The sequence below is a fragment of the Piliocolobus tephrosceles genome, chromosome 8, assembly GCF_002776525.5.
Source record: "Piliocolobus tephrosceles isolate RC106 chromosome 8, ASM277652v3, whole genome shotgun sequence".
NCBI classification, from domain to species: Eukaryota; Metazoa; Chordata; class Mammalia; order Primates; family Cercopithecidae; genus Piliocolobus; species Piliocolobus tephrosceles.
Genome location: NC_045441.1, coordinates 124,788,073 through 124,804,177, shown reverse-complemented (window position 1 = coordinate 124,804,177; position 16,105 = coordinate 124,788,073). Strand labels below are relative to the sequence as shown.

General features: G+C 43.1%; 1 protein-coding gene and 1 non-coding gene across 2 annotated transcripts; one reads left to right on the top strand and one right to left on the bottom strand.

The window, feature by feature from the left end:
- Positions 1–1,920: 1,920 nt before the first annotated feature.
- STMP1 (short transmembrane mitochondrial protein 1) lies at positions 1,921–14,712 on the bottom strand. The gene is made up of 3 exons (XM_023190099.2): positions 14,398–14,712; positions 3,850–3,903; positions 1,921–2,278 (listed from the first exon to the last, which is right to left on the bottom strand). Exons 1-3 carry the CDS (start codon positions 14,710–14,712, stop codon positions 2,204–2,206), a joined length of 444 nt encoding a protein of 147 aa, XP_023045867.2. The 3' UTR covers positions 1,921–2,203.
- LOC111524807 lies at positions 11,241–11,344 on the top strand. Its single transcript, XR_002725877.1, has one exon. It is a non-coding gene; the product is annotated as a U6 spliceosomal RNA (small nuclear RNA).
- Positions 14,713–16,105: the final 1,393 nt, after the last annotated feature.

Here is a 16,105-nt window from a genome sequence, read left to right as displayed (position 1 = left end):
ACATTACATACATTATCTCAATTTTTTTATGAAAACCCCATGAGGTGGACATTTAAGTCCACATCTACAGATAACGCAAGAGGTTCTGAAAGAATAAGCTACAAACCTCTCTGACACGCAATTTACCTATTAAATGAACCTAAAAGTTTAAAAAAGCTGGGCGCAGTGGCTCATGCCTGTAATCCCAGCACTTTGGGAGGCTGAAGTGGGCAGATCACTTGAGGCCAGGAGTTCGAGACCAGCTTGGCCAACATGGTGAAACCTCATCGTTACTAAAAATACAAAAATTAGCCAGATGTGGTGGCAGGCACCTGTAATCCCAGCTACTTGGGAGGCTGCAGCACGAGAATCACTTGAACCCAGGAAGAAGGGGATGCAGTGAGCTGAGACTGTGCCACTGCACTCCAGCCTGGGCAGCAGAGTGAGATTCTGTCTTGAAAAAAAAAAAAAAAAAAACTAAAAAAAAAAAAGAAAAAAGAATAAGCTACTTGCCGATGATCACACTGCTAAGAAAAGTCAAACCATAATTTAATCCTAATCTGTCTCACACACAAAGACAACCTTGACAGGAATAAAACTTACTTCCATGTAGGAGAGATGCAAGTTGTCAAAGAGAAGCAGCATCACTTTATCACACACAGAATCAGTGTCATTACTGTCTGAAAAAAGATGCTCTGAACAATTCTGCCAGTGTATTGATTCTGAACCTACCATGTCTTCAAAAATGGCATTATTAGTGAAGCTGCTGAACAAGCCCTCTGAAACAAAACAGCTAGTGAAATGGATATTTACATTTAGTCTAAATTATACTTTTAGGACTTTATCTTATAGCTCTATCCTGAATCGATATGTTTAATAACATTAGGAATGAGGTTATCATTGTAACAGCAAAAGAACAACCTAAGCATTTACCAGTAGCAGATTAAATCAATTATGTTGTATCTATTCAAAAAAATATTAGGCAGTCAAAAAAAGAATGAGGTTCCTTGCTACTTACTTGCTGATATAGAATGATCTCCATTAAAAAAAAAGAAGACGAGGGTCAGACCTCTGTGGATACTATTTGTGTTACACATGTTTGTTTAGGCACAGACTCTTTCTCAAAAGTATAAGGCAAAGAGGAGCCAGAAGCCAGAGAACAGGGGTGGGAAAGGCCCTTTACATGAAATTACTTTTGTATCTTGTCCTATGGGAAAAGTTAATTATTCAATTTTTTTAAAATTTAAAAACAATACAAGCTGATTATACATTTGACAAATTCAGGGAATTTCTGACTGCAGGAAAAAACAAAGCATCAACTACAAAGAGAAGCAGAAATTCTTCTTGAGCTGCTGATTTTACTATACATTTGGGCTACATTTTTTCTTAAGAGAATCACTACAAAGTAATAGTATAAATACCTTTTTTAATGTGAAAAGGTATAAAATCTCCTTTAAAAACTTTTCACTTATCCATCATATAACATCAAATGTACCTGTAATCCCAAGTACGATTCTTCTGAGAAGGAAAAGTCAGATCAAATACATCATTAAAGAAAAACATGCACACTAAATAGACTACGAACTCTACTGGGACAAAGACCATTATTTTGCATATTTTTTCATTCCCCAATTCCTGACAGGATTCTCAAAATCATTTCTTAGTTAATGAACAGCAAATTGACTCATTGGTTAAATTAGCAACTACGGAGCTGCCTAACAGTAGTACAAAAGAAATGAATAATTCACCAAAAACTAGCTCTAGATATTAATTTTAATTACTTTGCAGCAACATAATTTAGTACCAAATGTTTAAAAAGTACCCATTATAACTGCTAAACTGTGAAGTCACTATTATTTGTATCTGACCAGCTATACAAAACTCATCAATTTTTCTCTTGACAAAAGGTAGTAAAAATCGCAAACAATAAAGAAGACGCTATTCATTAAAAGTCATGTTTACTAATCTAGCACCATAATTCCAGTCTTAGAACCTCCCATGCAGTTGGAAAGGGAATATGGGAAGAGGTGAGTATGTTGGAAATGTAGGGTAGTTCTCAAATTGGGGCCCCATTTTGCTTGCTCTAAGCAAAAAACACAGGGTCTAGCAAAGAAGAGAAGTGCTGAGGCTGGAGACGAAAACAAAAGCTTTTGGTTCAGATGGTAAAGGAGGCCCTCAAGAGCAGTAGAATCAGTGTATCCCGAAGGCAGTGCTGGAGGCAGTCTCATGCACTAGGGGGTTTCTTCTTGGCATCCAAGTCCTTTTTAATGTCTTCAAGTTTTTTAGCCAGGTTTGGTATCTTTAAAGAGAAAAAAGATTATTATAATTTTGCATCAACCTAATCAATATTCTTGTACTTCTTTTCCTCCAAAGATAAATGGTTTTACAAGCTTTTATCTTCCTCCGAAAGAGATCTGCTAAACAGTGGTTCTTCTGGCTTTCTTTTTTGAGATAGGGTCTCTGTCACTCAGGCTGGAGCGCAATGGTGCAAACATAGGTCACTGTAGGATTGACCTCCAGAGCTCAAGCGATCCTTCCCGCCCCAGTCCCGCATGACCACGGACACGCCACCACGCCTGGCTAATTTTTGTATTTTTTGTAAAGATGAGCTTTCGCCACATTGCCCAGGCTGGTCTGAAACTCCTGAGCTCAAGCAATCTGCCCACCTCAGCCTCCCAAAGTGCTAGGATTACAGGCGTGAGCCACTAAACCTGGCCGAGGCCGGGCGCGGTGGCTCAAGCCTGTAATCCCAGCACTTTGGGAGGCCTAGATGGGCGGATCACAAGGTCAGGAGATCGAGACCATCCTGGCTAACCCGGTGAAACCCCGTCTCTACTAAAAAAAATACAAAAAACTAGCCGGGCGAGGTGGCGGGCGCCTGTAGTCCCAGCTACTCAGGAGGCTGAGGCAGGAGAATGGTGTAAACCCGGGAGGCGGAGCTTGCAGTGAGCTGAGATCCGGCCACTGCACTCCAGCCTGGGCGACAGAGCAAGACTCCGTCTCAAAAAAAAAAAAAAAAAACCCGCCGATAGTGCTATTTCTTAGCCTCATAACTGCATAGAAAGATATCAGAAGTTGTCAGATAAGTATGCTCCTCTCTGAAAGCCACTTCTACTTTTGTATACCCACTTCCGCTCAATCTGGTGCCAAGTAAAGGTTGTAGGTATAAACAATAAATGTGACATAATATAGCCTTTGCCTAGAAAACTATATGACTCAAACGAAGGTTGACAAAGGAACTCCCTTTGTCATACAAAAAGCTTTACAACAAAACAAATCAATATCATGTTTCCCTTGCTTGTCTTTTTCAAACACCTGTCCAGAATCCCCATTCTTAGGCTGCTGCACCACCTGGTTTTCAACATCGCCTTCTATAAAGTGAGGTTAATACAGCTTCACAAAACTCTGTCCTCAAATGTGCTACCCTTAGAATTTTGAAGATGGGATACAGATCTATATTTTTCAGTCCCCCTACCCAGATGCATCTCCAAGATTCTAAGTTATCTCCACTACTGGGTAGTGGGGCTGAAAATATTATCCAATTAATCTTTAAATTCTCACTTATCACATGATTTCCCAAAGAATTTTAAGAGCCCAACTTAATATTACTCTGGGCTAACAAGTCACCGCTGAGGATCATCATGAGCCCAGCTGAACTGAAGGGATTTTTCCCTCTTGTGGTGATACGGAGGACAGATGTTTCATGAGCTGTATTACTTTTTCAAACAATGGCAAACCATTCTACAATATTCAGGAGCCTCAGCCCTATGGACCTCATTTATGCTGGAAGTCACACCTTACCTCAAACAAAGAAAAGTCACTCTAAAACAGTTACATGGAATCAAGGTAGTCATGGATATGGCCACTTACGTCATAGTTCTGAGCCAGATACATTCCAACCATGTTGCCCAATGTAAATCCAAGCTGAAAAAATAGAATAGTAAGAGTTACAGTGCATACTGAGTCCTGTGCCAGTATGATTCCAAATTAAAATACAAAGACAGTATCTTCCTAAGAAGCTTAGGACAGTTAGAAGACCTTAATGTCCAGTCTAGGGCTGTGTAGAACATGAGAGTCACATTTTTCTTCTATAAACACAGAGATGCCCTCTCCAGAGGCTAAAGACTATACAAAAGAATAAATGGTGACACCAACCAAACATAAGAAAAAAATAAAACTGCAAAAAATAATAAATGGTAACACTGTATAAATCTACCCTAAATTCTCTTATCCCCTCACAACTCACATAAATACTTGACTACAAGTTCTGGAAACTCAAGCCAAAGTTCACATTTTTCTTGTTGAATGCTGCAATTTTTTGTCTTTTTTTAGTTATGGATATTGTTATTCCTTTTTAAATCAAATAAAAGTTATTCAATTTTTAAAGTATTCACTCAAGGCTGGGCACAGAGGCTCACACCTATAATCCCGGCACTTTGGGAGGCCAAAGTGGTGGATCACTTGAGGTCAGGAGTTTGAGACCAGCCTGGCCAACATGGTGAAACTTCGTCTCTACTAAAAATACAAAAATTAGCCAGGCGGGGTGGCTCACACCTGTAATTCCAGCTACTCGGGAGGCTGAAGCAGAAGAATCACTTGAAACCGGGAGGCAGAGGTTGCAGTGAGCTGAGATCATGCCACTGCACTCCAGCCTGGGAGACAGAGCAAGACTCCATCTCAAAATAAATAAATAAATATTCAGCCGGGCACGGTAGCTCAAGCCTGTAATCCCAGCACTTTGGGAGGCCGACACGGGCAGATCACGAGGTCAGGAGATCGAGACTATCCTGGCTAACACGGTGAAACCCCGTCTCTACTAAAAAATACAAAAAACTAGCCAGGCAAGGTGGCGGGCGCCTATAGTCCCAGCTACTCCGGAGGCTGAGGCAGGAGAATGGCCTGAACCTGGGAGGCGGAGCTTGCAGTGATCTGAGATCCGGCCACTGCACTCCAGCCTGGGCGACAGAGCAAGACTCCGTCTCAAAAAAAAATAAAAATAAATAAATAAATAAATAAATAAATATTCAGCCAAATCATAGGATCTCAGAGAATGAAGGGACTCTTCAAAATTTACAATCTCTTCATAGTTCAAACAGAGGAACTTGAGGCCCAGGATGGGAAGGGACTTCTCCAAGGGCATTCACAACAAGGAGGACAAGACAATCTACATTAGCTTCACACTCAAAAACTAAAATATGTGATGACAGAAAAGAAGAGAAAACTCTGACACACCACTGAGAGCACATACGGCTTAGCACTCTGCCACAAGTACAGTCTAACATGCTAACAGGTACAGTCTGGCAGGACATTTAAGGTCGGTGGGAAACACAGTGACAAGAGACAGGTGCAACATTTAGAAAACTTTAAATATTTATCCCATTTGGTGACTATTTTCCTAAACAAAAACTGGTTCATGAAAATTTAGATATACCCAAAAGGGCCAAGGCTCCTCAGCTTTGAGTTTTAATGATAATAATTCCCTGTTTTCCTCTGGTAATTAAGAGGCTCCATCTGGAGCTTAATTTTTCATTTTATAAATTCAAACTAGCCCGAATTGTTTTCATCATTTTCTTTAATCAGTGTTGCTTTTATTCAATCAATACACAGCAGAGAGGTTTTAAAAAAATAAAGTGCGGCACTTAACACCATCAATCACACATGGCATGACTGAACCTTATCTTCAAGTTGGAGATGCACATAGGGAACAGAATGCAGCTAGGTTCTTAGTACGCTTTAAACTTACTAAGCTTGAAACACCAAAAGCATAATTTAAATTGGTTTGTTATCAGCAATAAGAAACATAGAAGAGGCTATCTAATCTCTACTCATAGACCATTCTGATCATTTGATTAATCAGATATGGCCTGCAAAATCCTACTTTTACCAGTGTTGCACCTTGAAGCAGAATGATTTTTTTCTCCTATGGGATGAAACCAGGTAGGAAGAGGTTTTCCAAATCCAGAAGGAGTATTAAATTTGCTTAAAAGAAGAGAAAAAAAAAATCAAATGAAAGTATTAGCTCTAACACCAAAAAGAAAAAACATGGGATTTAAAAACTTTCAAAAAAAAAATCGAGTTCTGGTTCCACCACTATCAGGCGGTGTGCCTAGAGCAAGACACTTAACCTCTCTGGAGCTTTGCTGATTTGAGCTTCCTGATTTATAAAACATTATACTCACAATGTAATGTCCAGCTCTAACATTCTAAGATTCCTAGTTCTTACCATATCTGTCTCTAAATAAATGTGGCATGTCTAACGTGGCTTCACTTTGGCAACTTCGCCAGGCATCAGGGCACATGAAAAACTCATGATTAGTTTAAAACACAACACAAAACAAAAACCATAAGCCTCTAAACAAGTCATATCCAATTCCAGTTTCAGAATACTACCAGATCTACCAAAGGGGTACTGTAAGATTAAATACATAAGAAAAATGTCACTAAGAGAAATGTTTCTGAATACTACCAGATCTACCAAAGGGGTACTGTAAGATTAAATACACAAGAAAAATGTCACTAAGGGAAAAATTCATGAAGCCAGAAAAGCATATACAGTATGTTGTTCAGGGGATGGTCAATAGGTATGTTTACACACACACAAAAAAACCTAAATCTGAGGAACAGTGACTCAGTCTGAGAGGTTAGACTGGAGTCAGATTATAAGGAGGTCTTGGATGAGTCTGAAACCTCTTTGTAGGCCAAGAATGCCTACCTTCTTCCAGGCCAAGACCTGGAAACCTCATCAGTAGTTCTGTCAGGTGAATGCCATCACAATGCCCTGCTTCCCCTACATGGTCACCTGTTAGCATTCCCTGTAGAGAAGACTGTGGCATAAGGAGTGCAATGCTTTCTTCCCAAGCTCAATACTAAGTGCATTACTATCACACCCTCTCTGCAATAATTTTGAGACTTTAGGGGTAAGAAAAAGTAGCTTCTTTTCACAGGAACATTGGGGACAATTAATGGTACAACACTGCAAGTTTGAAAACAGAGGACTGAGATGAGGAAAGTAGTGTACAGGAAAAATAGATGGGAAGAAGATGCTGGAGCTAAGAGCCCTAAAAGGGAAGTCTAGACTGGCACAGAGCAGTACACAACAGAAGAATTGCATTGTCAGCTCTATAAATAGAGAGTACACTAAGAATCAGTGAAGCTCCACAATCCATTATCCACAATTCTGAAACTCAACTCAATCCAAACTACATTACATCATAACTCATTTGGTAGCAAAAGCATACCTGACCTGAACTAATAGCAGACTATTTATAGTCATTATCACATTTTAGTGTGAATAATCATTTTTTGCTATAGCAATAGAAATCTTTAAATATAGGATCCTGCCTTAGACCTCCTCACTGGAGAATATGTCTCACAGCAAAAATTTTAATACATTTGATTACAAAGTGCTATCCCAGATGCTGCTGGGGGTGTTAAGTACCAAGGTACATGATACAGCTTAATACTTTTCTAAAATCTAAAAGAAATCTGATTTCCCAAATACATACGGCCCCTAAAGATTTTGATTAAGGGACTGCAGACCTTAATATACTAAAAATCAACCTCATATTTAGCCCCATGAAAGGATTAGAAATTATCTCTGCCCTTAGATAACTTATATGATGAATAGGAAGAAATGCTAGGTAAAATAGTTGTATAACAACAGAAGGCAGGACCCTGCACAGGATTTTCAACGTTAACAGATGCTCCAAAAATCAGAACTAGGCCATGCATTAAGTGGCAAAATGAATAATACAGAAGTGATTCTTTTAAGAAATCATACTTGAAAAATATGTACCTCAGGTTGACATTAAAGGCTCTAAATATGCTAAGTGTTCACATTTAAACTGGTGATATGGTTTGGCTGTGTCCCCACCCAAATCTCATCTTGAATTCCTACATATTGTGGGAGGGACCCAGTGGGAGGCAAGTGAATCATGGGGGCAGGTATTTCCCATGCTGCTCTCATGATAGTAAGTCTCATGAGATCTGATGGTTTTATAAAGAAGAGTTCCCCTGCACAAGCTCTCTCTTTGTCCATGTAAGACGTGACTTGCTCCTCCTTGCTTTCTGCCATGATTGTGAGGCCTACCCAACCATGTGGAACTGTAAGTCCATTAAACCCTTTTTCCCTATAAATTACCCAGTCTCGGGTATGTCTTCATCAGCAGTGTGAAAAATGGACTAATACAACTGGCAAGGGAAATGCGAAGAAAACTGAATGTGGAATATCAAGGCACAAGATGGGAATGGAGATGTGATGACTGGCATAAAAGAAACAGGCCTGACTGGAAAAGAGGATTTGAGTTAAAGAATGGAGAGAATTAAGTATGGAAAGCTGGGCAGGGCTAGATGATGGGCTTCAAACAGCAGGTAGGGCAGCCAGGCACAATGACTATGCTTGTAATCCCAGCACTTTGGGAGGACAAGGCGAGAGGAGAACCTGAGCCCAAGAGTTTGAGACCAGCGTGGGCATCATGGTGAAACTACATCTCTACCAACAAAATGCAAAATCAGCCGAGTGTGGTGGCATACATCTGTAGTCCCAGCTACTCTGGAGGCTGTGGTGGGAGGATCACTTGAGCCCAGGAGGTAGAGGTTACAGCGAGCTGAGATCATGCCACTGCACTCCAGCCTGGGCGACAGAGGCAGGGGAGTTTCCTTCACATGTAGTTGTGGTAGGGAGCCACTGACTACCCTTTGCCCGCAGCAACATGATGAAAGCACTGCCTGAGAAGCATTCTCCTGGTACCTATACTCAGAAAAGGCTAAGGAAGCAAGGACCTACTAGATGATGAAAAGATGTAGGAATTAAAAAAGGTAATTTTTTTTTTTTTTTTAAGAAAACCAAGTACCTGTTAAAGAAAAGCTGATTACTGTGGTGGCAAACAAACAAGACTGAATTGTTTCTATTGATCAATAAAGATCAATGGAATAGAGTGGAGAGCCCAGGAATACACCATAAAGGCTTATTATGGTCAAGTGATTTTCAACAAGAGTGCCAAGGCACTCAATATGGAAAGAACGGTCTTTCCAAGAAATGGTGCTGGGAATAATCTTTTCAAGAAATGGTGCTGGGACAATGGGATATCCACATGCAAAGAATAAAGTTGGACTGCCACCTCACACTATATACAAAAATTAACTCAAAATAGATTAAAGACCTAAATGTAAGAGCTAAAACTATAAAACTCTTCGAAGAAATCATAGGCGTAAACCTTCATGAGTGGGGCTGGGCAAATAGTTTTCTCAGATATGACACCAGAAGTACAAGCAACCAAAAAAAAAAAAAAAAAAAAATTGGACTTCATCAAAATTAAAAATGTCTGTGTTTCAGAGAATACCATCAAGAAAGTCAAAAGACAACACACAAAATGAGATAAAATATTTTCAAATATATATATCTGATAAGAGATCTGCATCCAGAATATATAAATAATTCTTACAACTGAATGACACAAAAAAACTCAATTTAAAAATGGGCAAATTGGTCAGGCACAGTGGTTCACGCCTGTAATGCCACACTTTGGGAGGCCAAGGTGGGTGGATCACCTGAGGTCAGGAGTTCAACACCAGCCTGGCCAACTTGGTGAAACCCCGTCTCTACTAAAAATACAAAAATCAGCCAAGCATGGTGGTGGATGCCTGTAGTCCCAGCTACTTGGGAGGCTGAGGCAGGAGAAACTGCTCGAACCCAGGAAGCAGAGGCTGTAGTGAGCTGAGATTGCACCACTGCACTCCAGCCTGAGCGACACAGCGCGACTCCGTCTCAAAAATAAATAAATTAAATTAAATTAAAATTAAAATGGGCAAATGACATGAAAGGATTTCTCCAAAGATACAAATAGTCAACAAGCACATGAAAAGATGCTCAACATCATTAATGACTGAGGAAATACAAAGCAAAACCGTAATAAGGAACCACGTCACACCCACTAGAATTGTTTTAAAACAATAACAGCTACAACAAATGTTGGCGAGGATGTGGAGAAATTGAAACTGTCATACATTACTGGTGAAAATGTAAAATGGTGCAGCTACTCTGGAAAACAGTCCAAAAGTTCCTCAAAGAGTTGAGCATAAAGTTACCACATGATGCAGCAATCCCACCTTAGGGTATATACCCAAGAGAACTAAAATACACATCCACACAAAAACCTGCACACAAATATTTCTAGCAAGATTACTCATCATAGCCAAAAGTGGAAACATACTGAACGACCATCAACTGGTGAAATAATTAACAAAATAGAAATAAACATAACAAACAAGGTGCACGATAATTATTCAGAAGTTAATGAAAAGACATGAGACCTAAATAAATGAGGAAATGGATCATAACAGTGAAATAGTGTAAGGCCAGGCACGGTGCTCACACCTGTCATCCCAGCACTTTGGGAGGCGGAGGCGGGCAGATCACATGAGGCTAGGAGTTTGAGACCAACCTAGCCAACATGGCGAAACCCTGTGTCTACTAAAAATACAAAAATTAGCTGTGGATGGTGGCACACGTCTGTAATCCCAGCTGCTTGGGAGGGTAAGGCACGAGAATTGCCTGAACCCAGGAGGCATTGGTTGCAGTGAGCTAAGATTGCACCACAGCATTCCAGCCTGGATGACAGAGGACTCTGTCTCAAACACAAAACAAAACAAAGACATAATAGTGTAAAGGTTTCAGGAGCATAAGTCATCAGGAGGGCCTCATGGAAAAATATCAGAGTGGGACCATGAAGAGTATTCAGGAAGGTAAAAAGGATAATAGGAAAACCAGCCAGGTGCAGTGGCTCACGCCTGTAATCCCAGCACTTTGGGAGGCCGAGGTGGGTAAATGACTTGAGGTCAGGCGTTCGAGGCTAGCCTGGCCAACACAGTAAAACCCCATCTTTACTAAAAAAATAAAATTAGCCAGGCGTAGTGGCACATGCCTATAATCCCAGCTACTTGGGAGGCTGAGGTAGGAGAAGCACTTGAACCCAGGAGGCGGAGGGTGCAGTGAGCCAAGATGGCACCACTACACTCCAGCCTGGGTGACAGAGATTGTCTCAAAAACAAACAAACAAACAAAAGCAATAAATTACAATAACAGCATCATAGGCAGTGTGCACAAAGCCCCCAGCAGTGCCATCATGTTAGCTTCCCTCCGAAAGCATCCTTAAAATAACTCTAGCTAAACCTTACGAATAAGGAAGCAGTAGCTTTCCTCAGGTAGTGTTGGTTACTATCTGCAAAGAGGTGTCTTTTCCTGTGGTAAAAGAAAGGGGGGGGTGCTCACTTTGGCAGCACATATACTAAAACTGCAATGATACAGAGATCAGAATGGCCCCTGCGCAAAGATGACATGCAAATTCCTGAAGCGATGCATTTTGTAAAAACAGTCTAGGAGTAGTGGCTCAAGCCCATAATCCAACACTTTGAGAAGCTGAGGTGGGAGGATCACTTCAGCCCAGGAGTTCAAGACCAGCCTGGGCAATATAGTGAGAACCTATCTCTACTATTAAAAAAATAATAATAAAGGGGAAAAAACTGCAGTAAAAGAAAAGGGAAAAACCACAGGAACAAGGCCTCTTCAAGATAGAGACAATAGGCAAATATTTTAACCTGAGGAGGAATATGAACAATGGAAGGAAGATATCACCAACACAAGCAAATACAGTGGTTTTCAAACTGTGCTCCACAAATCACAACTGTAGGAGAAACATCTTAGAGGGTTCCCAAATGTGTAATGACAATGCACCTGCTTAACTTGTGGCTGTTTCATCACTTCTAAACCTTTCCGATCACCTACCCTTCTGTGAGAAGCTAATCCCCACTTGTGAGAAGAAACTCAATCAGGGTTCAAATGACACCCTGCAAAAGAAAAACTGAACACTATCTGAATCCTTGTTGAGTGCCCCTGTTTTTAAGTTTTAACACATTAAATGTGTTAACTCATTTTTAATCCTCACAACAAAACCGTGAGGTGGGTTTGCATTTTCAGATGTGGAAATGGCAGCACAGAAAATTTCAATAGCCCACCCACGCTACCACAGCTTGAAAATGATGGGAGGCAGGGTTCAAAGTGAGAAGTCTGACTCTGAAGTTTAACTTCTTAAACACTAGAACGTGATGGTCATTGTTTTATAGATGAAATGACTGAACACAAAGAGAAATACTTGCTCAACTTTAGAGTCAGTGGCTCATTTGACAGAGGTGGAATCAATGTGAAAAGTAATGCTATCCACTTATTAAAAAAAAAAAAAAAAAAAGCAGTGAGGTGGGAGACCAGAGGGTGAGAGAACATCAGGGTTCCAGTTACTTCTGAGCTAGGAATATAACTGACAGCTTTAGCATCTCTCCTTAAACGCTGAGAATTCTGAATTCTCAAGTCAGAATATGACCAGGCACAGTGTCTCACGCCTGTAATCCCAACACTGTAGGAGGCCTAGATGAGACCTGTCTCTACCAAAAAAAAAAAAAAAAATTTAAAAATCAGTCAGGGGTGGTGGTGTGGGTCTGTAGTCCTAGCTACTACTAAAGAGGCCGAGATGGGAAGACTGCTTGAGGCCAGGAGTTAAAGACTGCACTGAGCCATGATTGTGCCATTGGACTCTAGCCTAGGTGACAAAGAGAAACCTTGTCTCTAAAAAAAAAAAAAAAAAAAAAAATTAACACACAGTAAAAGTTTATTGCAAAACCAAACAGACCCATTCTGCAAAACCACTTAGAGAGTTAATTGTAACTGAATCATGTCCTCTCAGTTTATCAATGAGCAACAGATACAGTAGGCAGCTCAATTACATCATCCTATACCCTGGAGCTAAGTGATACCGCTTTTAATCTAGTGTTTACTACAAGAAAATGACTGTCATTATTCTGAACTCATAAACTAACACCTAGTTAGGACACTACAGAAACTCCTAGAGGCAAAGGAGCAGCCCTGTCTTAGCTGGGCAGATTAAGGACACTCTTTTGACTAATTGGATTTAACAATCCATTACCATCTTTCAAAAGGACAGAAGAGGCACGTTTTGTGTTTTAATCTCTTTGATAAAGATACAGCATTTGGGGCGGGTGCGGAGGCTCCCGCCTGTAATCCCACCACTTTGGGAGGCTGAGGCAGGCGGATCCCGAGGTCAGGAGATGGAGACCATCCTGGTCAACAGGGTGAAACCCCGTCACTACTAAAAACACAAAAATTAGCTAGGCCTGCTGGCGCGCGCCAGCTACTCCGGAGTAGTAGAGTAGCTACTTCTACTACTCTGAGGCAGGAGAATCGCTTAAATCCAGGAGGCGGAGGTTGCAGTGAGCTGAGATTGCTCCACTGCACTCCAGCCTGGCGACAGAGAGAGACTCCGTCAAAAAAAATAAAGACACAGCATTCGAGCGGGAGCGGCGGCTCACGACTGTAATCCCAGTACTTTCGGAGGCTGAGGCGGGTTGATCACTTGAGGTCAGGAGTTCGAGACCAGCCTGGCCACCTCAGTGAAACCCCCGTCTCTACTAAAAATACAAAAATTAGCCGGGCATCGTTGTGCGCGCCTGTAATTCCAGTTACTCGGGAGGCCGAGGAGAGAGAAGTGCTTGAACCCGGGAGGCGGAGGTTCCAGTGAGCCGAGATCGTGCCACTGCACTCCAGCCTGACGACATAGCGAGACTCCGTCTCAAAAAAAAAAAAAAAAAAAAAAAAAAGGAATTAGAGGTTGAAAGCACCAAGTTTTGAGTGCACAATAGCTTGGCAGAAAAACTTTCACTTGAAAATTTGATGAGCAAGTCCTCCTGGAACCTTCACTAAGCAATCTTTGAAATATACCCAGTTTTGCCAGAAAACTCGTTTTTAACTCAAATAAGGAGCCAGGAGAAACAGTCTGCTTACTCATGCTTACTCATTTCGGGAAAAATTACGTGTATACCAGTGTCTGACTCATTCCTCCAAGTCTGAAAGGTCTGATGAGGACTTAGCCTCTCGGACTTCGTGAGGTGGCTAATTTACGGTTTATTTCTGGCCCTCCTACCTCCTCAGAAACGCCAACTAGCAGGGCTCCACGGCAGGGACCCGCCGGCGACTATGTAATGGAACAGGAGCGCAGAAAGAAAGTGGGGGCGGACTACGAAAAAACATCAAGGACCACACAAGCTTTAATACAAGTATTACACAATGAGCGCGGGGCGCGGCGCACAATAAGTAGCTCTGGAAACGCACACTCTCTGACACCTCAAAGTTTTAGGGACTTGGATGGCTGCAGAAAAATAGTGGCAAAGGGATTTTCCGGGGAGGCAGGAAGAAAACGGCCGCCCTGAGAGGCGACGACCAGGAGCGGGGGCCGAAGGGACCGCGGGACCCACGCCCAGGCCGGGTCGGCGGGGTCGGCAGTCCTCGAGGGGGAAATGGGATCCGAGGCACGCCCCAGGCAGAGGGCCCCGCTCTTCGGCAGCTCCACTCACCAGGAACTGGAGCATGATGTCGGTGGGGAGGGCGAGGAGGGCACGAAGGACTGCTGCAGCTCCGCGGGCCTGTCCGAGCCTACCTCCCCATGCGCGGGGGGCGGAACGCCCCGTTGACTTCCGGGTCACACCCCGCCCCGCCCCGCCTCGCTCCTCCCTCCCAGCCCGCGCCCGGAAACGACTCGCAGCGTCGCAGCGCCCCGGTTGCCCCTGGCGGAGCGCGTCGGCCTCACAACCTGAACCAGCGGGGCAGCGAGCGCGCGACAAGACTTGCGAGGAGCCAAGTCCCGAGCCTGGCTGGGCAGCCTTGAGCATCCTGCCTCTGTAAACCTGGGCCGGGGCCCAGGAATCTGTATTATTCTCAGCACGCGGATGATTCTGATACACAGCCTAGCTTAGGGCTCTCTGGCCTAGAAGGACGGCATGAGCAGCGGGTCCCATCCCTAGGTTCGCAGCTGAATCGTGGGAGCTTTTGCAACATCCTCTACTAGGGCCCAGCTGGACTTTGCGGGGAGGAAAGGAGGCTTGTAGCTCTCAAAGCTCCGCAGGTGTGCTGTGTAATCAGCGTTGAGGACCCAAGGTAGAGGCTGAGTGTTTAAGAAGCTCGGATGGCGGGCTTTGGAGTCTGGTGATACCGGATGGGGCCCATGCTGCCCTGTGCCGCACGCCAGTCACTGAGATGATGAGTTTTGCAGCAGAGAAAGGGTTTATTCACCAGGCAGCCAGCCGAGGAGACGGGAGAACAGATCTCAAATCTGCCTCCCCAAAGATGGGTTTTAGGGATATTTATGGGATAGAGGAGCAAGGTGGTCTGAGGTGTGGGGAAAGGCGATTGGAGGTCAGGAAAAGTTTGGCAATGGGTGATCTGCGTGAGGCAGTCAAGCTTCATGGCTCTTCATAGGATACATGGTCACAAAAGGGCATCTGAGATGAGAGTGGAGCTGAGAGTGAGCATGATCTGAGAGTGGAGGTTTTGGCCCTCTGATGTCAGAAGGACACCCATAAGGCTTTCATGCAGGCCCAGTTGAGGGATTGGTGGTCCCGGCTGTACAAGAACTGACCCAGGCCGGGCGCGGTGGCTCAAGCCTGTAATCCCAGCACTTTGGGAGGCCGAGACGAGCGGATCACGGGGTCAGGAGATCGAGACCATCCTGGCTAACACGGTGAAACCCCGTCTCCACTAAAAAATACAAAAAACTAGCCGGGCGAGGTGGCCGGCGCCTGTAGTCCCAGCTACTTGCGAGGCTGAGGCAGGAGAATGGCCTGAACCCAGGAGGCGGAGCTTGCAGTGAGCTGAGATCCTGCCACTGCACTCCAACCTGGGCGACAGAGCGAGACTCCGTCTCAAAAAAACACACAAAAAGGAACTGACCCCAACTTCCTGAAAAACAAGAAACCTTATCAAGCAACCCAGATGTCAGAGATGTTATCCATAAGGAAGCCAGTGGGAGCTTAGATATATATTGTTTAGCTCTGTGACTTTAGCTATATGGGTTTGATTAAAAAACTAAGAGCAGGTGACTAAAAACAAGTGAGAGAAGTTTCATTTGGCAGGCCTCATCAGGTTGGCCCTCAGTGTCACTGGCTCAGCTGGGCTTCTTGCCTGGCATGGCCATAGGTCCTGTTGACAATTTGGTATCATATCGCCACAAAGAATCTGTTCTTTCAGTCTTTTGGTCTCTCTGTGTGTGTTTTCTCTCTCTTTTTT

Bases quoted from the DNA above. Each gene is read 5' to 3' on its own strand.
- STMP1 (XM_023190099.2), bottom strand. From the start codon at position 14,712: ATGCTCAAGGCTGCCCAGCCAGGCTCGGGACTTGGCTCCTCGCAAGTC. The intron at 3,904-14,397 runs GTGAGTGGAGCT...CTATTTTTTCAG, and splicing joins ACATCATGCTCCAGTTCCTG to CTTGGATTTACATTGGGCAA. The intron at 2,279-3,849 runs GTAAGTGGCCAT...TTCTCTTTAAAG, and splicing joins ATCTGGCTCAGAACTATGAC to ATACCAAACCTGGCTAAAAA.